This window comes from Mesoplodon densirostris, chromosome 6, assembly GCF_025265405.1.
Source record: "Mesoplodon densirostris isolate mMesDen1 chromosome 6, mMesDen1 primary haplotype, whole genome shotgun sequence".
Lineage (NCBI taxonomy): Eukaryota > Metazoa > Chordata > Mammalia > Artiodactyla > Ziphiidae > Mesoplodon > Mesoplodon densirostris.
The window spans coordinates 29924326-29947740 of NC_082666.1; the positions used below are offsets into that span (position 1 = coordinate 29924326).

Consider the following 23415-nt stretch of genomic DNA (forward strand, 5'->3'; position numbering starts at 1 on the left):
CCCTGAGGACCCTGTGTCTTTAATGTCTAGAATAATGCCTGGTACATATCTAATAAATATCCAGTGAATCATGAATTAAGTAAGCCAAAATTTCTGGTCACTTTCATGTAAACATGACTAGATTTTTTTTTTCTTTCAGTGCTGGTATCTTACATAGCATTAGATACCTGGTTACTAGAACTTAAAAGGTGTTAAGTGTTAGTAATGCTGTTCCCATAATTATTTAACACTTAAATTTATGGCCTTTAATAGCTTATATTTTCAAATACATGCTCTTAATCCTAAAATCTCTACTTTTAAGCTTTGGGTAGGGTGGTTATTTCAATTTTATAGGTTTAGAACTTGATTTTTAGTTTTTTCAAGTGGTTTATTTAAATTTGCAATGATGTTTTAGTTCACTGTCTCCCAGATTTGACTATAACGTATGGAATGAAAGTATTATTAGGATAAGAGGTACATTTATCCTAAAAACTGAGAAAGGCTGAATTTCAAAATGGGAATAAAGTATAAAGTTATGATGGTTAAAGTACCATGTTCACTTCAAATTGCTGTGAAATCTGATGACATAAAGGTATATGTGTTTAAGAAAATGGATGGTTTTCGAAAATATAATACTTTCCAATCTGAAACTCTTCCTAAAGGATTCTAAAACTTTAGCAGCAAAGGAAAAAGAGGTTAAAAAGATGACAGATGGGCTGAGTGCCCTTCAAGAAACAAGTAATAAAGATGCTGAAGCTTTGGCTGCTGCACAGCAGCACTTCAATGCTGTTTCCGCTGGCCTGTCCAGTAATGAAGATGGAGCAGAAGCAACTCTTGCTGGTCAAATGATGGCCTGTAAAAATGACATAAGTAAAGTTCAGACAGAAGCCAAACAGGTAAATATAGACAGTAAGCACTATGTGATTGCAGTTTTTATTCACTTTTTTATTTTCATTTTTTTTTGAGAAGCTCCTTCACATTATGCTTTGGCAGTTGTTATAAAATGTTGAAAATAATCAGATCAATATCAAGGAACTTGTTTATTGTTTACTATATTCTGTCACTCTTTAGCACCTAAAACAATGAAATTCAAATATGTTCATTGCTAACTGTTGACAATGTTAGTTTAAGATGCTATAAAACGTAAAATACCTTTATAGATTAATTGAAATTATAAGTGCCATAAATGCTCTGTTCTTTCAGCATTGTATGGAATATTTGAGGTTAGTTTGTTTTCATCTTTTTGCTATTTTATTGACATCATAAAATTGAAGTTTTAAGCTTTAACAGGAAAACAAAAGTGTCTTCATTTCTATGTCCACCACACTTAGTTCTTTAAAACTTTGTTTCTGAAACTTTGTAGTATCCTCCTTGGAAGTATCTCTACCTCCCATTTACCCCCATTCCAGTCTTTGGTTTCCCTACTCTGATTTCATAATCTTCAATGGCTTTTCGATCTATAAAATTGTTTTCATATTTGTTTAGATAGTTGTGCAGCTTAGAAGTCCTATGAACGCAGGAGTTTTGATGGCAGAAAGAAAAAATGTATATATACGCATGCACATTCTTTTGTTTTTTAATGGAGGACTCATCTTTAAAAATATACACAGATGTGTGTGTATTAATCCCATTCAATGTTTTCTATTATATATTTGCAACTTTTTCATTTGAAGATTATGGTCACAAAAAAGGTGATGGTCAGTTTTTTTTGTTAACTTATTTTATATTGGGAAAAGTCCACCATTCAGTTTTAAAGGAAGTATACATTCATTTAGATCTTAGAATACTAGTTCATGGTTTTAAGGAATAGTGCTCAATTATATAAACTAGCATTTAAGTATCAGACTTATAGCTTTTAAATTTTTCTGTCAGTTTAGCTTCCTTTTCCTGTATAATTTTATTTCTCATTGTTCAATACAGTTGTACAGTTAATTATACAACACAAATATACATAAATGCAAGCATGCATATCTAAGTGGAAAAGGAGGGAAGAAAGTGATAGAAATAGCTTTCTATTTTGTTTTTAGTTTAACCAGCTAATGACAGTTATTCTTTGATATAATTTTTGAGCTCATTGATGTCAGTTTTATAAATATTAAAAATATGGACTTAAATTGCAAATTATTTAATGATTGGAGCTTTTATTCATTTATATTCTGAGTAGTGTTTTGAGGTGAAAACATTGGGAAATGATTGATCTATTGAGATATTGATCCAAGTGACCAAACAGTTACATTTTCAAGGCTGATGTCTCTTAAAGCAGTCTGAATCTGTGGCCATTTTATCACTAGCAGTGTCTGCCTCATATAGTCTGTTACATTTTTCTGTTATAGGCTCAGATGAAGTTGAAACATGCCCAGCAAGAATTAAAGACTAAACAAACAGAAATTAAGAAGATGGATGGGGGCTATAGGAAGGATCAAGAAGCTTTAGAAGCTGTGAAGAAACTTAGAGAAAAACTTGAAGCCGAAATGAAAAAGCTAAATTATGAAGGTTGGCCTTTAAAGATGTTAAATCATTAGGAAGTAGTGATTATTGATAGAAACTTCCTTAAATAAAGGAAATAGCAAGTAGGAAATATTTTATCCCATTAATATTAATGGGTATTAGTATAGAAATTATTTATAAATATAGTCACAAAAATAAGTATAAATCAACCCTTTGAATTTTCGAAAGCTCAATACTGAGAATTTCCTGCTTCAGTCACTCTGAAGTGCCACTTGAAAACTCAAAAATGTTATTTATATATTTCTACGTTAGTAGGTATCCAATTCATATGTTGTTTCTTGGCATGAAAATGGTGTTATGTGTTGGAAATATGTCTACTTGACACTTGATAGAAATTTGAATGTCAAGCATGCTTTTATTAATAATACTTACCAGAAGTTTGTATTTTGCTTTTAGAAATGCTTTGGAAATAGAGGTTACTAATATTTTCCTTAAAGCAGTAGAATATTTGAGTTTTTAAAACTTGGTTTCAATTTACTTATGACTTATTGTTCAGAAAACAAGGAGGAATGCCTTCTGGAAAGGCACAGGCAGCTATCTCGTGATATCAGTAGATTGAAAGAAACATATGAAGCTCTCTTGGCCAGGTTTCCCAATCTTCGATTTGCCTACAGGTAAGAGAGCTAAACATTGAATTCTAACATCATGGTAATAACCAGGACATATTTTTGTATGAAAGTTATTGTAAGCTGCTTTTCCTTAATTGATATTTTTTCCTTAAATGTTTTTTGAATGTTTCAGATTTGTAGGCAGGGGAAATTCTTGTGAAGTTTAAGGCTACTAATGCCACTAATCTTAAAACCAAAATGAGGGGAATTTAATCTCAGTTGGAAAGTTCCTTTAAAGTTATTATATCATTAATATTAAATAACTGTAAACATTAACATTTTACAGTTTGTTTTACTATATGGTTCTTTTTTTTTTTTTTTTTTTTTCTTTTTGCGGTATGCGGGCCTCTCACTGTTGTGGCCTCTCCCGTTGCGGAGCACAGGCTCCGGATGCGCAGGCCCAGCGGCCATGGCTCACGGGCCCAGCCGCTCCGCGGCATATGGGATCCTCCCAGACCGGGGCACGAACCCGTATCCCCTGCATCGGCAGGCGGACTCTTAACCACTGCGCCACCAGGGAGGCCCGTATATGGTTCTTTTTTCATGGAATACTTAATATATGTATTACAAAGATTAGAACATCAAAGTTATTTTGTTACATTGAAAACATATATACTGAAAGATCTTTCAATTGATCTTAAAACAATAGTCAAGTGTATAGTAGCATAATGTGTAAAAAAAAAGCAATGTACATACCTTAATTTAAAAAGGCTTTATTACTGAAAAATACTATCAGCTGACAATGCAGGGTTGCCATAAACCTTCAATTTGTAAAAAGCAAAACAACAACAAAAAATAGCAGTATTTGTGAAACACAATAAAAGGTATGCCTGTAGCTGGCTAGTCATCTGAGACATTTGAAATTTTTTGTTTCATTAAAACTATATGATTCTTATGCTATCACTTTAATGTATTGTCAGAAAGAGCTCTTGACTACTAAAGTACAACTTTTTCTATTTTCTTATCTAAGATTAATTTTTGTCCACTTTTCTGTTTTAGGGATCCAGAGAAGAACTGGAACAGAAATTGTGTGAAAGGACTTGTAGCTTCACTGATTAGTGTGAAAGATACATCTGCAACCACAGCTTTAGAATTGGTGGCCGGGGACCGACTCTACAACGTTGTAGTAGACACAGAGGTAAATTGATTTTAATGAAAGAAAACCTATAATTGCTGTTTAGCTTGAAAAATCATGTGCTCCTAGTAGAACTGGGTACTTTCTTGATGTTTTAAGCTTCTCCTAAGGCTGGATGCTTATCTTTACAGGGTAAAACTATAGAATTAATGACTTTTTTATTATGTTATTGATTATATTTAATTAACTGTATTCCGTTCTTTATTATGGCTGAGTAATGCTAACTCAGGAGCCCAGAATGCATATTATCGATCTTAGAATTTTGATTGTTCAGGATAGTAGGCACTCAGCATTTATTTGATTATGGATTCCTAAACTTGCACTCATTCCATTTAAATGTTCTCTGTCATTAATATTTTTTTCATTTCTAATGCACAATGTTTTAGGTTACTGGAAAAAAGCTACTAGAAAAGGGGGAATTGAAGCGTAGATACACTATAATTCCACTCAATAAAATTTCAGCCAGATGTATTGCTCCAGAAACTCTGAGGATTGCTCAGAATCTTGTAAGTCTTTTTTATATGCTTTATCTGCATCTTACTTTTTTTTTAAAATTACAGGACATTAGCTTTGTCCTTTGAAGTAAATTGGGATTTAAATCATATATCAAAGCACAAAATTTTATTGTGATACCATGCTTTAAAAAGTTAAGATACCAAAGAGAATAAGTTGGCTTTTGTTAAATTAGATGGAGAGAGAATAGAAATGTTGGAAGACTAAAATACCCTTTGATATTTTAAAGTTGTAGTATTAAATGTCCTTATTTTATTTTTTAAATTTTTATTGGAGTATAGTTGATTTACAATGTTCTGTTAGTTTTAGGTGTACATCTACGTGATTCAGTTATATATATATATATCTCCATTACTTTTCAGGTTATTTTCCCATATAGGTGATTATGGAATATTGAGTAGAGTTTCCTCTGCTATACAGTAGGTCCTTCTTAGTTATCTGTTTTATTTATAGTAGTGTGTATATGTTAATCCCAATCTCCTAATTTATCACTTCCCCTCACGTTTCCCCTTTGGTAACCATAAGTTTGATTTTGAAATCTATGAGTGTTCCTGTTGCTGGTCTCTTAACTTCAAATGCATTTCCCATTTCTTGGCATTTGTACTCTTCTCACAGTTGCTGGTTTTGATATCATATTTGTGTCTGGATGATTTCCAACCTTTACTTTATGTTTGCCTTTCTTGGTGAGCTTTCCCATTTGTGATTTTCTTGCTTCTAGTTGTGGACTCCTTTTTGGTTTTTTTTTCCTGCCTAGAGAATTTCCTTTTGCATTTGTTGTAAAGCTGGTTTGGTGCTGTTAAATTCTCTTAGCTTTGGCTTGTTGGTAAAGCTTTTTTTTTTTTTTTTTTTTTTTTTTAATATCTTTACAATGGTGTGTTAGTTTCTGCTTTATAACAAAGTGTATCAGTTATACATATGTTCCCATATCTCTTCCCTCTTGCGTCTCGCTCCCTCCCACCCTCCCTATCCTACCCCTCTAGGTGGTCACAAAGCACCGAGCTGATCTCCCTGTGCTATGCGGCTGCTTCCCACTATCTATTTTACGTTTGGTAGTGTATATATCTCCGTGCCACTCTCACTTTGTTACAACTTACCCTTCCCCCTCCCCATATCCTCAAGTCCATTCTCTAGTAGGTCTGTGTCCTTATTCCCATCTTACCCCTAGGTTCTTCATGACATTTTTTATTTTCTTAGATTCCATATATATGTGTTAGCATATGGTATTTGTCTTTCTCTTTCTGACTTACTTCACTCTGTATGACAGACTCTAGGTCCATCCACGTCACTACAAATAACTCAATTTCGTTTCTTTTTATGGCTGAGTAATATTCCATTGTATATATATGTGCCACATCTTCTTTATCCATTCATCCAATGATGGACACTTAGGTTGCTTCCATGTCCTGGCTATTGTAAATAGAGCTGCAATGAACATTTTGGTACATGTCTCTTTTTGAATTATGGTTTTCTCAGGGTATATGCCCAGTAGTGGGATTGCTGGGTCATATGGTAGTTCTCTTTGTAGTTTTTTAAGGAACCTCCATACTGTTCTCCATAGTGGCTGTACCAATTCACATTCCCACCAGCAGTGCAAGAGTGTTCCCTTTTCTCCACACCCTCTCCAGCATTTATTGTTTCTAGATTTCTTGATGATGGCCATTCTGACTGGTGTGAGATGATATCTCATTGTAGTTTTGATTTGCATTTCTCTACTGATTAATGATGTTGAGCATTCTTTCATGTGTTTGTTGGCAGTCTGTGTATCTTCTGTGGAGAAATGACTATTTAGGTCTTCTGCCCATTTTTGGATTGGGTTGTTTGTTTTTTTGTTATTGAGCTGCATGAGCTGCTTGTAAATTTTGGAGATTAATCCTTTGTCAGTTGCTTCATTTGCAAATATTTTCTCCCATTCTGAGGGTTGTCTTTTGGTCTTGTTTATGGTTTCCTTTGCTGTGCAAAAGCTTTGAAGTTTCATTAGGTCCATTTGTTTATCTTTGTTTTTATTTCCATTTCTCTAGGAGGTGGGTCCAAAAGGATCTTGCTGTGATTTATGTCATAGAGTGTTCTGCCTATGTTTTCCTCTAAGAGTTTGATAGTGTCTGGCCTTACATTTAGGTCTTTAATCCATTTTGAGTTTATTTTTGTGTATGGTGTTAGGGAGTGTTCTAATCTCATACTTTTACATGTCCCTGTCCAGGTTTCCCAGCACCACTTATTGAAGAGGCTGTCCTTTCTCCACTGTACATTCCTGCCTCCTTTATCAAAGATAAGGTGACCATATGTGCGTGGGTTTATCTCTGGGCTTTCTATCCTGTTCCATTGATCTATATTTCTGTTTTTGTGCCAGTACCAAACTGTCTTGATTACTGCAGCTTTGTAGTATAGTCTGAAGTCAGGGTGCCTGATTCCTCCAGCTCTGTTTTTCGTTCTCAAGATTGCTTTGGCTATTCGGGGTCTTTCGTGTTTCCATACAAATTGTGAAATCTTTTGTTCTAGTTCTGTGAAAAATGCCATTGGTAGTTTGATAGGGATTGCATTGAATCTGTAGATTGCTTTGGGTAGTAGAGTCATTTTTTCACAATGTTGATTCTTCCAATCCAAGAACATGGTATATCTCTCCATCTATTTGTATCATCTTTAATTTCTTTCATCAGTGTCTTATAATTTTCTGCATATAGGTCTTTTGTCTCCTTAGGTAGGTTTACTCCTAGATATTTTATTCTTTTTGTTGCAGTGGTAAATGGGAGTGTTTTCTTAATTTCACTTTCATATTTTTCATCATTAGTGTATAGGAATGCCAGAGATTTCTGTGCATTAATTTTGTATCCTGCTACTTTACCAAATTCATTGATTAGCTCTAGTAGTTTTCTGGTAGCATCTTTATGATTCTCAATGTGTAGTATCATGTCATCTGCAAACAGTGACAGCTTTACTTCTTCTTTTCCGATTTGGATTCCTTTTATTTCCTTTTCTTCTCTGATTGCCGTGGCTAAAACTTCCAAAACTATGTTGAATAAGAGTGGTGAGAGTGGGCAACCTTGTCTTGTTCCTGATCTTAGTGGAAATGCTTTCAGTTTTTCACCATTGAGGACGATGTTGGCTGTGGGTTTGTCATATATGGCCTTTATTGTGTTGAGGAAAGTTCCCTCTATGCCTACGAGGCCACCATCACCCTGATACCAAAACCAGACAAGGATGTCACAAAGAAAGAAAACTACAGGCCAATATCACTGATGAACATAGATGCAAAAATCCTCAACAAAATACTAGCAAACAGAATCCAACAGCACATTAAAAGGATCATACACCATGATCAAGTGGGGTTTATTCCAGGAATGCAAGGATTCTTCAATATACGCAAATCAATCAACGTGATACACCATATTAACAAATTGAAGGAGAAAAACCATATGATCATCTCAGTAGATGCAGAGAAAGCTTTTGACAAAATTCAACACCCATTTATGATAAAAAACCTGCAGAAAGTCTGTAAAACTTTTGATCTCTATTGAATCTGAATGAGAGCCCTGCTGGGTAGAGTTTTCTTGGTTGTAGGTTTTTCCCTCTCATCACTTTGAATATATCATGCCACTCCCTCTGGCCTGCAGAATTTCTGCTGAAAAATCAGCTGATAACCTTATGGGGGTTCCCTTCTATGTTATTTGTTGCTTTTCCCTTTTTACTTTTAATGTTTTTCTTTGTATCTAATTTTTGCCAATTTGGTTATCATGTGTCTCGGTGTGTTCCTTCTTTGGTTCATCCTGTATTTGATTCTCCTTGCTTCCTATAGTTGAGTGAGTGTTTCCTTTCTCATGTTAGGGAAGTTTTCGGCTACATCTCTTTAAATGTTTTCTCAGACCCTTTCTCTCTTTTCTCCTTCTGGGACCCCTATAATGTGAATGCTGTTGCATTTAATGTTGTCCCAGAGGTCTCTGAGACTGTCCTCATTTTTTCTCATTGTTTTTTCTTCATTCAGTGGCAGTGCCCAGTGTTGTGGTGACTAGAGCCTGCACTGGATATTGGGCCGGTCCTCCACTTTCCTCTGTGGTTGTCACTGCCGTCAGGGGCAGGGTCTGCTCCCTAGTTGTTGGAGTAGAAGCCCCCAGATCTGTTTCTGAGCTGTGTTTCTGATCTGCGGTGTGAGGTAGGCAGGATTTCTCTCCCACTGGGAGAGAAACCACTGAGTATTCCTCCTCTGGAGCTGTTCACCTGTGATTGTGCTCTGTTGTGTCACCTTCCACCCATTGTGCTGGCTCACAAAGTACACTGCTGTTGGCCCTGCTCTCGTCCCCTCTTAACTGTGGGTATGCTGGCAGTTGGCCCTGGTGTCTCTAAAGCATTGTTTTCACCAGGCCACCAATGCACATCCAGTGAAGTCAGGTGCCAGGACTGCAGCAGTCATGCACATGGAGTTGCTGTGGGACCTATGGAGGCAGCTCAGACTCTGGCCTGGTTCAACCCGCACAAAGCCCACAGCTGCTAAAGCCAGACCTGTCTCAGCTGCAGGAGCACTCGTTGTCTGTTTGGATATTCTGCAGGTGGTAAATTTACAAAGCCGGCAGCAGAGGTGTAAATCCATGGTTCACAAAGCTGCAAGGAGAGATGTCAGCTCTTCTTCCTTAGTCACATGGCCCCTGAGGCTCAGACCTACCAGCCTCTGCTCCTGAGGCTGCCCCTGAACACATGAGCCTGCCCAGGTGGGAGGGGGCCAGGGCAGCGGTCAGGATGTGTGGGCTGCCCAGGCGGGAGCCCCTCGTAATGCCTGCAGCGGCAGGTGCCAGTGCGTGGGGAAAGAGGCTGCCGTGGCGGCTGTGCCCTTCGCACACTGCTCAACAACAGTGCTTTGCTTCTGTGGTGGCTGGGGCTTCTTCCACGAACATTCCTGGTTGCTCCTGTCCCTTCAGGCTGACTCCATGCAGACAAAAGTGGTCCTCTCTGCAGGTCAGCTCTCCAAACCCCACATTCCAGCGCCCAGCCCCTGTCCATACCACCACACGTGTCTCAGGCTGGGGCGTGCAGGACTGTGGCACGGACCATCCGTGTAGGTCTCACTCTTTCCTGCCTGTCACAGACTGGTTGCTGCACTTCCCTGTGAGCCCTCGAAGCTCCCCTTCTGTCCCATCTGATCTCCCCACTGGTGAGGATATCTCCCCAGGTGTGGGAACCTCTCCTCTCCTTCAGCTCCCCTCCAAGGGGTACATGTCCCATCCTACTTCCTCTTTTCTTTTTTATTTCTTTCATCCTACCTGGTTACATGGGGATCTTTCTTGTCCTTTCAGGTGTCTGAGGTCCTCTGCTAGTATTCAGAAGGTGCTCTGTGAGAATTGTTCCATTTGTAGATGTATTCTTGATATATTTGTGGGGAGGTGTGTTCCACGTCACCCTACTCTGCCATCTTCTAGAATGTCTTTAAACCTAAGTCACATGACTATCAGGTGGCATTAAATGTTAAATTTTTGATTTCCAAATAGAATTATAGAGCTTATAGATAAATACAAGAATTCTTCAGGTTTTTTCATGCCAGGCACACTTAAACTGGCTGCAGTGACAACCGTTATGGAAGGTATCCATCCATCTTGCAGAGATGCTTCTCTATTAGAGCTTTTCTAGATTGCTTACCAACCTATGAACATACAAAGCAGGTAACCAGTATATGCAGTCAGCTGCTGAGATAGATCTAAAGTGGTGTGGTTACTAGTAAACAGATGAGTACAAGGAAATACATTTAAAAGGCTGTAGTGGTTGCATAATATTTGGTAAAAACGTGAAGCCAATCATAAGATTCAGCAGTGATATCAGTTATTGAACAGACATTCCAAGTGCATGAGTTGAAAAGAAAATACTATGAAACCTGAAAATTCATGTATAATTAAGATACCAAATGGATAGTCAGTAAATTTCTTGAAATTGAGACACCTTCAATGAAAATTGTTTACTATCAGAAGAATAAAGATGAGTACAGAGTAATTGAAAGGTGGTATTTTTGGTTAGTATTTACATCCTTTACTTAGAAAAATCACCTTAGGGTCTAGAAGGTTTTGGAAGTTATTTTAGTCCTATATCAAGTTCCAGTGTTAGAAGTCAATTGGGGTTTTAAGTAACAACTAAAACACTTCTACCCAGATCCCTCAGCCAGACCCACTTAATGGTAACTGCTATGTCAGAGGACACTGCTGAACATATGTTACATAGATCTGCCTTCATTATGATTTCTGCTACTACTAAGCTCCATAAAGTATGCTAAGTTGTTCTAAAAATGTGGGCAGAGGTAGACATTATAAACAAAGGTTGAGAAAAGACAGTTGGATCAAAATAAAAGATTGAGGGATTTAAAAAAGATTTTTTTTTACTCAATTATTGTTTTTATTTCTGTAACTAGCAGGTGGTTGCCTTAGCATGTTTTATTTGAATGAAAAAGTATTCACTTTGGAACAACCAAGTTAATAATTGAAGTAAAACATTTTATGTAATTGTGTTGATCCAGAAATTGATGTACTTTAATTAAGAAAGGATGTTCACTAGAGGGGTAGGATAGGGAGGGTGGGAGGGAGGGGGAGACGCAAGAGGGAAGAGATATAGGGACATATGTATACGTATAACTGATTCACTTTGTTATAAAGCAGAAACTAACACACCATTGTAAAGCAATTATACTCCAATAAAGATGTTAAAAAAATTCATTTTCTAAAATAATCCACTTTGAATTTAGAAACTTGGTAGTGGCTTCTGCTTGATTGAAACTCTCATAATGATTGGTATTCTAGCTAAATATTTTACTTAGATTTTTCAGTGTTTAAACTTAGAATTGTTTTTTTCTAAAAGTGTTGAGTTTTCTATAGCATTTTAGAAAATTCAAAAGGAGCTGTAGTGCTGGATAGGTATTCAGTTTCTGTTGTGGCAGTTCTTACTATTTTATAAAATAATATTTGAAAGGAAAGGAGTAATATGTATCACGACATAACTGTTTTCCCCTAGGTTGGCCCTAATAATGTTCGTGTGGCTCTTTCCCTGGTTGAATACAAACCAGAACTTCAGAAAGCAATGGAATTTGTCTTTGGAACAACATTTGTTTGTGACAATATGGATAATGCAAAAAAGGTAGCTTTCGATAAAAGGATAATGACTAGAACCGTGACTCTAGGAGGTGATGTATTTGATCCTCACGGGACGTTGAGTGGAGGTAGGTTTTATATCATTTTGTCCTCACAATTCTGTGTGGTAAATAGGATGGGGGCTTTTTTTTTTTTAAACAGGAAATATTGGGCTTGGAATGACTTAATCCAGTGTTTTATTCCTAATCAAAGGATCGAGTTTTCTTTTGAATACCTACTTTGTGACAGGTGCTTAATATTAATTGAGAAATTATACACTGTCATTGTCCTGAAGGAACTCATAGGCTAGTAATCAGTCCTATAGCTTTTCTTATTCATCTTAAGTCTATTCCTGTTTATTTTCTCTTGCTTTTTGTCTTATTAAGATATTCTAGTCACTGGGATATGAAGTCTTTTTAGTCAGAACATTTGTAGCTTAACTACCCACTTCTCCTTTAAGAAACATGTTAACTTGTAATTTGTGTATATGTTACTGCTCCTGTCAAAAGTAAAACAAAAAATTAAATCTGCCTGAATGCCTTAAGTAAGGAATTCTTAGATAATGACCATATATTTCTTGTTCTAATATTTGCAACACTGAGTTTCCAGATCTGTGTCAAGTGACCATGTAATAAATAACAAACACTAAATAGTACTTACTGTGTACTGGGCAGTGTTGTAAGACTGTACTGTCCAATACAGTAGCTACTAGCCACATGTGGCTCTTTACACCAAAATAAGATAATTAAAATTAAATAAAATTAAAATAATTTCCTTAATTGCACTAGTCATATTTCAAGGGCTCAGTAACCACAAGTGGTTAGTGGGTAATTGGACAGTGCAAATATAGAACATTTCTATCATTCTGTAAAGCCCTATTCTAAGGACTTTAAATGATTAGCTTATTTAATCCTTATAGCAACCATAAGGTAAACATTACTATCATCTCCATTATACAGTTTTAGAAACTAAGGTATAGAGTGATTAAGTAACTTGCTGGTAAGTGGCAGAGCTCAGAATTTGAACTCAGGTGGTCTGATTACAGAGTTTGTGCTTTTAACCAAACCAAGAGACTTGGATGCCTCTTGAGATATCAAGTGTCTTAATTTCTTTCTAGGCCAAGAAAACAGCCAATATAATGAATTCCATGATAAAGTATCAAGTTCCCCAGTGTACAAGATGACTAGCATCTGCAATTGGAAGATAGAGACCAAATATTTTTAAATATCTAAAATAGAAGAAACATTTTAGATTTCATTGAATTGGAGGTTTTTAAAATTCCTGCTTAAGAGATGGCAAATATGTAACCCCATATCTATAAACAAAGTGCTCACAATAGCATTGCTAATTGACCTTTGCATCCTCCCATCAAACCTAGAGTTTTCTTGCCAACCTAACACGTCAGCCTGTTACTGCCAGTTATAGTGCATGTAAGGTGAAACCAGTTTACACTGCTACATCGAGTTTAGACCACATTATGATGTGGTAATAAATAGCTCCCAAATCTCAGTAGCTTACAAGTTTATTCCATAATTATGCTACATTATCTGTGGGTCACTTGTCTCTGCTCCCTGTTATTCTCATTATGGGACCCAGGCTGACTGAGAAGTAAGTCCCTTTTTTGAACATACTTTTCTCATGGGAAGGGAAGGGGAAAACATGGTAAATTATGTGCTGCCTCTTAAAGCTTCCTTTCAGAAGAGGTACATTTCCCACTGATTGGCTAGAGCAAAGCACATGGCTAAGCCTGATGACAGTAGAGAGGGAAATGGGCCTGGGAGGGATGGGCCCAGACGGCAAGGGCAATGATTATTTTGAATAAATAATCCACCACATCTACTTAGAAGTATTTGTTATCAAGTATGTATGCCCTACGATTCAAATGATGAAGTGAATTCTGTAGCTTCATAAACTTACTAAAGATTGGCTGTTGAATTATTTCAAGTATAATTCTCTCAGAAAAGTTTTTATTGCTTACTAAGTACATGGTAACTTGGTGTCAAAGGCCTGTTTCAATTTGCCTCTGTCAGGTGCCCGATCCCAGGCAGCTTCTATTTTAACCAAGTTTCAAGAACTCAAAGATGTTCAAGATGAGCTGAGAATCAAGGAGAATGAGCTACAGGCTCTAGAAAAGGAATTAGCAGGTCTTAAAAACACTGCTGAAAAGTAAGACTTTGGTTGGATTAAGCTGTATTTAAAAATTTTCTTGGTCAAAGATTTGCATGGTAGAAGATGAAAGAAAATTTTATTTAAAGAAATACTTCTGACTTTTTAAATAATAACCTTGGTATTATTGAATAAGTTGTGAATTGATAACTTGTTTATCAGTTTTTTTTAATATAAATAGTGTCTTTGTTTTAAGAAATTGGGGAAAGCTAATTAAAAGAAGGAAAGAAAAATCAGCCAAATGTTCCCCTTTTTCTGCTGAGATACACTCTGTTAACATTCTGCTGGGATTAGTGAGGAAATCCATAGATACTCTAGAGGTTGATGCCAGAGGATATTTGAGTCCTTGATTTGAAATGATGTGATATAGCATCAATCAGGTGACTTCACTAAGTTTTGCAGCATTATGGCTGTCCTGTAGATGTTGAAGATCTCTAAGTTTACTATGGAGAAGTTAAACAAGTTATGTCAAAAGTCACTGCTAGAATTAAAGTGTTTACTTACAGTGTATTTTCTGTGTGGGTGTGGATATAGGTATGTATGCGTACTTTTCAACACTACTTCTGTTTGTGTATGATGCATATTTTGTGTATGACACAATATGTGTATGCCATTTTTTTTTCAAAATTGGTACCATGCTATTTAATGTAACCTTTTTTTGTCACTTAACGTTATTTACTATTGTGTGCCTCATGCCAAGTACTCTTCGAGGAGCTGGGAATATAGCAGGGAGTCAAACATATATCTCTTCATCTTATTTTGATATGTGTAGCTGGGGCAACAGACAATATAAAAAGTTAAACTGGTAAAATGTATGTTAGATAATGCTAAGTTCTAAGAAGAAAAAAGTAAAATAGTAAAGGAGATATGAACTATCCAGGGCAAAGAAAGAGGTGTTGAAATATTATATGGGGTGGGCAGGGAAAGCCTTACTGAGAAGAAGACTGTTGAATAAATACCAGAATGATGTGAGTGAGCTCGCCATGTGGTTATCCAGGAGAACAGTCCTTACTTGCTATAAAAGCTTCAGGAGTATAAATGCCACAGACTTACTAAGTACAGTATTTGAGAGCTTAATTGTAATTTTTTTCTAGTCACTCTGAAGATGGCAAATGGGAACTGAGATAAAATTAAAATCAAACATTTTATTTAGAATTCACAATACTGAATAAAGCTTAAAAAAAAAGAGAGCGAGAGAGATAAAAACCTTGAAATGAGAGACTTTCCTGGTTCGAGCCCTGGTCTGGGAAGATCCCACATGCCTCAGAGCAACTAAGCCAGTGCGCCACAACTATTGAGCCTGTGCTTTAGAGCCCGCGAGCCACAACTACTGAAGCCTACACACCTAGAGCCCATGCTCCGCAACAAGAGAAGCCACCACAGTGAGAAGCCCACGCACTGCAATGAAGAGTAGCCCCCGCTCGCCTCAACTAGAGAAAACCCATGTGCAGCAATGAAGACCCAACGCAGCCAAAAATAAATAAATTAATTTAAAAAAACTTGATTTTTTTTTTTTTTTTTTTTTTTGGTAAACTTTTGGCATTCATCTTCTGAAATCATCAAAACTTAGAATGGTACCAAGACTTCTTTGGGACACAGTATTATATGGAAGAGATTGCTACAGTAAGTCAAAGTGGCCATTTGAAGATGTAAATTGTATCAAAATGCCCACTTTCAAACATTATATACATGTAAAGTCTGCCTTTTACCTTCATTACCATACCTTAACCATAAAGTGAATGAACTTTTTCTGTGAGAAAGATACAAAAAGATTTCTTTGATATGTGGAAGCTCTGTCAAGGCAATGAGTTTGTGGTCACATTTGGCTTGGAACTGTTAACTTTATTGAGCAATACTGGATCATTTATTCTGCAGAGTTGTCTTGTAGACTAATTGTGGCCCAGAGGTTAAGGAAGAGAAATAGATTTGGAAAAATGAGAGTGGAAGGGTCAACTAAAGCCATTCTTTCATAGACCATATCAGGAAAATAGCTTATATCTTTTTTCACATTTCTACACTTTACATTTTTAAATGAGTTGGAAAATGACTGAAGTTAAAATTATGCTGTCAAGCAGTCTCAGAGAAGAATACTCAAGGGAGTACTTATGCTTTATAAGTTGCTTCCTTACTTTTTCCTCAAACCTCATGAATTTCTAGTGACAAGCAACCTTTGAATTTACTGTAATTTAAAATTTCACTGCAGCTGAATTAGCAAAATACCTTCCAAAGAAATAACTTGAAGCATCCAGAACTGGGGGAGAATTATAGGGTTTGCAAAAAAAGTGCTTTGCAAATGTTTAAGTTCAGTACTGTGCCATTTTAAACTACCAGTCTCCTTACAAAATGTAGAGAACAATATTATTTTTTTAACATTTGAAACTAGGGATTAATAGATAACAAAATTTTTGAAATATATAATTGTTATGTATTCTATTTCTGTGATGGGGAGCTGTTATGGAGTTTTTCTTTTTGATAAGGATCAGTGGGAGGAGTTATTTTTAAGGAAACCTATTTATTCAAAGATTATTAGTATTTTCTAAAATTAAGAATATTTCTCTGGATAGTTATAATTGGTCTTGGTCATTTAGGGTTGTTTACCTTCAGTAACCAAGTCAAACGAGTTTAATTGATGCCTCAGAAATGCGGAAGTTATCAAAACGAGTCTTGTAACCAGTGGCATCTTATATTATGTTGTATGAGTTTGTTTTGGGTAAGAGCCTGTTATTTAAAAGCATGTCTCTAACATCAGAAAAACTGTTGTCATTTATTATAAACTTCTCTTTCTTAAGGTATCGCCAACTAAAACAGCAGTGGGAGATGAAAACTGAGGAGGCAGATTTATTACAAACCAAGCTTCAGCAAAGCTCATATCACAAGCAACAAGAAGAATTAGATGCTCTTAAAAAAATCATTGGTAAGACAAAAACATTCTGTGCTAATCTGTTTCTACTGATAACCTTACTTTAGGTATTTAGCAGCTCTTGTGTTTATTGTATATTTATCTGCATTAATTACTTTAAATATTTTAATTTTAAAAAATATTTTTCAATTTAAATATTTTAATAATTTTCTATTAATTTGCCCTTTTTTTATTGGGTTGCTCATAGCTTGTTTTTATTGTTCTCATACACAAGAGTCCTGATTTTTTTTATAGGTCACCACATTACAAATATCTTTTTTGTTATGTGCTTGTCTTTTAGTTTTATGTTTATAGTATTTTTGTTATATAGAATTTTTTAATGTGTAATTCAATTTATAGCTACCTGTCCCAAATTTTAAGAACCTATATTATACCTTTAATCAGAATTTAATTGTATATGGTAGTTTTAAATTTGTCTTGTTCCTTAGGACAATATTCACAGGCCTATTTCCCTCACTAGTATTTTCATTCATTTTTTTTTCTCTTTTATAAAATTAAAAATTCATCTATTTCACTCACCTCCCCCACCCCTGCCTCTAGCAACCACCAATCTTTTCTTTGTATCTACAAGCTAGGATATTTAAGAGTTCACGTATAAGTGAGATCATATGATATTTATCTTTCTCTGACTTATTTCACTTAGCATAATGCCCTTAAGGTCCATCCATGTTATTGCGAATGGTAGAATTTCCTTTTTTTTTTTTTATGGCTGAATAATATTCTGTTGTATGTATATACCACAGTTTCTTTGTCCATTCATCCATCAGTGGACTATTAGGTTGTTTCCATGTCTTGGCTGCTGTAAATAATGCAGCAGTGAACATGGGGGTGCAGATATCTTTTCAAGTTAGTGTCTTTGGTTTCTTCAGACAAATACTCAAAAGTGGAAAGTTGGATCATACAATAGTTCTATCTTTAATTTTTTGAAGAACCTCCATACTGTTTTCCATAGTGTCTGCACCAATTTACAATCCCACCAGCAGTGTACAAGTGTGCTCTTTCTTCACATTCTTGCTAACACTTGATATTTCTTGTCTTTTTGATAACAGCCATTCTAATGGTCAAAGTGATATCTCATTGTGGTTTTGATGAGCATTTCCCTGGTGATTAGTATTGAACATCTTTTTATGTACCTGTTGGCCGTCTGTATGTCTTCTGTGGAAAATGTGTATTCAGGTCCTCTGCCTGTTTTTGGATTTGGTTGTTTTTTTCTGTTGAGTTGTATGAGTTAATATATTTTAGATATTAACCCCTTATCAGATATATAATTTACAAATATTTTCTTCTATTCAGTAGTTTGCCTTTTAATTTTGTTGATGGTTTCCTTTGCTGTGCAGAAGCTTTTTAGTTTGATATGTAGTCCCACTTGTTCATTTTTGCTTTTGGTGTCAAATCCAAAAAATCATCAAAACCTATGTCAAGGAGCTTACCACCTGTGTTTTCTTCTAGGAGTTTCATGGTTGCAGGTCTTATGTTCAAGTCTTTAATCCATTTTGAGTTAATTTTTATGTATGGTCTTAGTGGTCCAGTTTCATTCTTTTGCAAGTCCAGTTTCCTTCCACCATTTATAAAAGAGACTGTCTTTTCCCCATTGTATATTCTTGACTCCTCTGTCATAAATTAATCGACCATGTGTGTGTGGGTTTATTTTTGGGTTCTCTATTCAGTAGTTCCATTGATCTGTCTGTTATTAATATCAATACTATACTGTTTTGATTACTCTAGCTTTGTAATAAAGTTTGAAAACAGGGAGTATGATTCCTCCAGCTTTGTTGTTCTTTTTCAAGATTGCTTTGGCTGTTTAGGGTCTTTTGTGGTTCCATACAAATTTTAGGATTGTTTATTTCTGTGAAAAATGCCATTGAAATTTTGACAGGAATTGACTTGAATCTGTAGATTGCTTTGGGTAGTATGGACATTTTAACAATATTCTTCCAATCCGTGAGCACAGAATATCTTTCCATTTATTTCGGTCTTCAATTTCTTTCATCAGTGTTTCCTAGTTTTCAGTGTACATGTCCTTCACCTCCTTAGTTAAATTTATTTTTAGGTATTTTCTTTTTGATGCAATTGTAAATGGGATTGTATAGAAACACAACAGATTTTTTATATATTGATTTTGTATTCTACAACTTTGCTGAATTTGCTTATTATTTCTAACAGTTTTTTGGTGGAGTCTTTAGGGTTTTCTATTTATGTCATCTGCAAATAGTGACAGTTTTACTTTTTCCTTTCCAGTTTAGATGCATTTCTTTTTCTTTCCCAATTGCTATAGGACTTCCAACACTATGTCAAATGAAAGTGGAGAGTAGGCAAGGATCCTTATCTTCTTCCTGATCTTAGAGGAAAAGCCTTCAGCTTTTTACCATTGAGTGTGATGTTAGCTGTGAGCTTGTCATGTATAGCCTTTATCATGTTAAGGTATGTTCTCTCTGTACTCACTTTATTTTGAGTTTTTATCATAAATAGATGTTGAATTTTCTCAGATGCTTTTTCTGCTATTCAGATGACAATGACTTTATCCTTCATTTGTTAATATTATGTATCACATTGACTGATTTGCAGATGTTGAACCATACTTGTATCCCTGGAATAAATCCTACTTGGTCATGGTGTATGATCCTTTTAATGTATTGTTGAATTCAGTTTGCTAAAATTTTGTTGAGAATTTTTGCATTTGTGTTCATCAAGAATAATAGCTTGTAATTTTCTTTTCTTGTGGCGTCCTTGTCTGGTTTTGATATCAGGATGATGCTGGCCTCACAAAATGAGTTTGGAACAATTTCTTCCTTGTCTGCTTTTTGGAAGAATTTGAGAAGGAAGGATTGGTATTAATTCTTCTTTGAATGTTTGTTAGAATTCACCAGTAAAGCCGTCTAATCCTGGACTTTTGTTTGTTGGGAGGTTTTTGATTACTTACTAAATCTCCTTATAATCTCTTTTCAGATTTTGTTTCATCATGATTCAATCTTGATAGGTTGTCTTTTCTAGTAATTTATTTTTTCTAGATTGTCTGGTTTGTTGGTGTAAAATTGTTCATAGTAACCTTTTATGATTCTTTATATTACTGTGGTATCAGTTGTAACATCTCATCTTTTATTTCTGACTCTGAGTCTCTTTTTCCTTAGGTCTAGCTAAAAGTTTGGCAGTTTTGAAGAACTAGCTCTTAGTTTCATTAATTTTTTTTTCTATTTCTTTTTAGTCTCAATTTCATTTATTTCCACACTGATCTTTGTTATTTTCTTCCTTCTGCTAACTTTGGGCTTTGTTTCTTTTTCTTTTTGATGTAGTTGTAAATGGGATTATTTAGTGTATAGAAACACAACAGATTTTTGGTGTAAAGCTGTTTGAGATTTTTCTTGTTTCTTGAGGTAGGCATTTATGGCTATGAACTTTGCTATGAACTTCACTCATAGCTAGAACTGATTTTGCTACATATGATGTAAGTTTTGGTATGTTGTATTTCCATTTTCATTTGTGACAAAGTATTTTTTTATTTCTCTTTTGATTTCTTGGAATGACATTTCTACAATGAAAAGTAGTATAGGAAATTGTCTAATCATGGCTTTTAGGGTTATATTTGTACCTAGGTCCTAACGCTTAACAGCGTATGTCAGTTGTGACCATAACATGCTCATTCTATCATCATCTTACTTTTTTATTTTTAAAATTATAAATTTAGAGGTAATATGTTTACTATGCTTCATCCTAGACATGTTCTCACAGTGCTTCTCTACTTTAATAAGAGATTCCTTGAATAAAAATAAAGGAGCAAGGAACACTAAGTAAGCTTGCTTATGAAGTAAACTGTAAGCTTTCTTTCTTTTTACAACTTTATTGGAGTATAATTGCTTCACAATGGTATGTTAGTTTCTGCTTTATAACAAAGTGTATCAGTTATACATATACATCTGTTCCCATGTCCCTTCCCTCTTGCGTCTCCATCCCTCCCACCCTCCCTATCCCACCCCTCCAGGCCGTCACAGAGCACCAATCTGATCTCCCTGTGCTATGCGGCTGCTTCCCACTAGCTATCTACCTTACGTTTGGTAGTGTATATATGTCCATGACTCTCTCTTGCTTTGTCACAGCTTACCCTTCCCCCTCCCCATATCCTCAAGTCCATTCTCAAGTAGGTCTGTGTCTTTACTCCTGTTTTACTCCTAGGTTCTTCATGACATTTTTTTTCTTAAATTCTATATATATGTGTTAGCATACAGTATTTGTCTTTCTCTTTCTGACTTACTTCACTCTGTATGACAGACTCTACGTCTATCCACCTCATTACAAATAGCTCAATTTCATTTCTTTTTATGGCTGAGTAATATTCCATTGTATATATGTGCCACATCTTCTTTATCCATTCATCCAATGATGGACACTTAGGTTGCTTCCATGTCCTGGCTATTGTAAATAGAGCTGCAATGAACATTTTGGTACATGACTGTTTTTGAATTATGGTTTTCTCAGGGTATATGCCTAGTAGTGGGATTGCTGGGTCATATGGTAGTTCTATTTGTAGTTTTTTGAGGAACCTCCATACTGTTCTCCATAGTGGCTGTACCAATTCACATTCCCACCAGCAGTGCAAGAGTGTTCCCTTTTCTCCACACCCTCTCCAGCATTTATTGTTTCTAGATTTCTTGATGATGGCCATTCTGACTGGTGTGAGATGATATCTCATTGTAGTTTTGATTTGCATTTCTCTACTGATTAATGATGTTGAGCATTCTTTCATGTGTTTGTTGGCAGTCTGTGTATCTTCTGTGGAGAAATGTCTATTTAGGTCTTCTGCCCATTTTTGGATTGGGTTGTTTGTTTTTTTGTTATTGAGCTGCATGAGCTGCTTATAAAGTTTGGAGATTAATCCTTTGTCAGTTGCTTCATTTGCAAATATTTTCTCCCATTCTGAGGGTTGTCTTTTGGTCTTGTTTATGGTTTCCTTTGCTGTGCAAAAGCTTTGAAGTTTCATTAGGTCCCATTTGTTTATTTTTGTTTTTATTTCCATTTCTCTAGGAGGTGGGTCAAAAAGGACCTTGCTGTGTAAGCTTTCTTTTAACTAAAATAAAAAGAAAATACCATAGTTAGTTACACACTCAGTTCTGTTTTTTTTATTTTTTATTTTTTGCTTTATAACAAATTAAATCAGTTATACATATACATATGTTCCCATATCCCCTCCCTTTTGCGTCTCCCTCCCACCCTCCCTATCCCACCCCTCCAGGCGGTCACAAAGCACCAAGCTGATCTCCCTGTGCTATGCGGCTGCTTCCCACTAGCTATCTACCTTACGTTTGGTAGTGTATATATGTCCATGCCGCTCTTTCACTTTGTCACAGCTTACCCTTCCCCCTCCCCATATCCTCAAGTCCATTGTCTAGTAGGTCTGTGTCTTTATTCCTGTCTTACCCCTAAGTTCTTAATGACATTTTTTTTTCTTAAATTCCATATATATGTGTCAGCATACAGTATTTGTCTTTCTCTTTCTGACTTACTTCACTCTGTATGATGGACTCTAGGTCCATCCACCTCATTACAAATAGCTCAATTTCATTTCTTTTTATGGCTGAGTAATATTCCATTGTATATATGTGCCACATCTTCTTTACCCATTCATCCGATGATGGACACTTAGGTTGTTTCCACCTCCAGGCTATTGTAAATAGGGCTGCTATGAACATTTTGGTACATGTCTCTTTTTGAATTATGGTTTTCTCAGGGTATATGCCCAGTAGTGGGATTGCTGGGTCATATGGTAGTTCTATTTGTAGTTTTTTAAGGAACCTCCATACCGTTCTCCATAGTGGCTGTACCAATTCACATTCCCACCAGCAGTGCAAGAGTGTTCCCTTTTTTCCACACCCTCTCCAGCATTTATTGTTTCTAGATTTTTTGATGATGGCCATTCTGACTGGTGTGAGATGATATCTCATTGTAGTTTTGATTTGCATTTCTCTGATGAGTAAAGATGTTGAGCATCCTTTCATGTGTTTGTTGGCAGTCTGTATATCTTCTGTGGAGAAATGTCTATTTAGGTCTTCTGCCCATTTTTGGATTGGGTTGTTTGTTTTTTTGTTATTGAGCTGCATGAGCTGCTTATAAAGTTTGGAGATTAATCCTTTGTCAGTTGCTTCATTTGCAAATATTTTCTCCCATTCTGAGGGTTGTCTTTTGGTCTTGTTTATGGTTTCCTTTGCTGTGCAAAAGCTTTGAAGTTTCATTAGGTCCCATTTGTTTATTTTTGTTTTTATTTCCATTTCTCTAGGAGGTGGGTCAAAAAGGACCTTGCTGTGTAAGCTTTCTTTTAACTAAAATAAAAAGAAAATACCATAGTTAGTTACACACTCAGTTCTGATGTTAGGAAGCATACAGTCATATAAAAAAAAAGATGGTCTGTGATCTTTTTATAAGTTAAGTTGTAGGTAAAGTTTATGTTACTCAATTTCATGTGATTGGAAATAATTTCTTTACAGATCATTAGATATTTCAAGTATG

The 23415-nt window shown here is 35.7% G+C and overlaps 1 protein-coding gene across 3 annotated transcripts in view; it reads left to right on the forward strand.

Annotated features, from left to right (window-relative positions):
• The window catches only part of SMC2 (structural maintenance of chromosomes 2), a 55978-nt gene that overhangs the window by 12856 nt on the left and 19707 nt on the right, over positions 1-23415 (forward strand). For all 3 annotated transcript variants that reach the window (XM_060101114.1, XM_060101113.1, XM_060101115.1), the window contains 8 exons: positions 642-875; positions 2313-2472; positions 2984-3101; positions 4095-4233; positions 4617-4736; positions 11719-11923; positions 13865-14000; positions 16790-16914. In XM_060101114.1, coding sequence (XP_059957097.1) covers positions 642-875; positions 2313-2472; positions 2984-3101; positions 4095-4233; positions 4617-4736; positions 11719-11923; positions 13865-14000; positions 16790-16914 — 1237 coding nt within the window. The remainder of the gene's footprint in view (positions 1-641; positions 876-2312; positions 2473-2983; positions 3102-4094; positions 4234-4616; positions 4737-11718; positions 11924-13864; positions 14001-16789; positions 16915-23415) is intronic.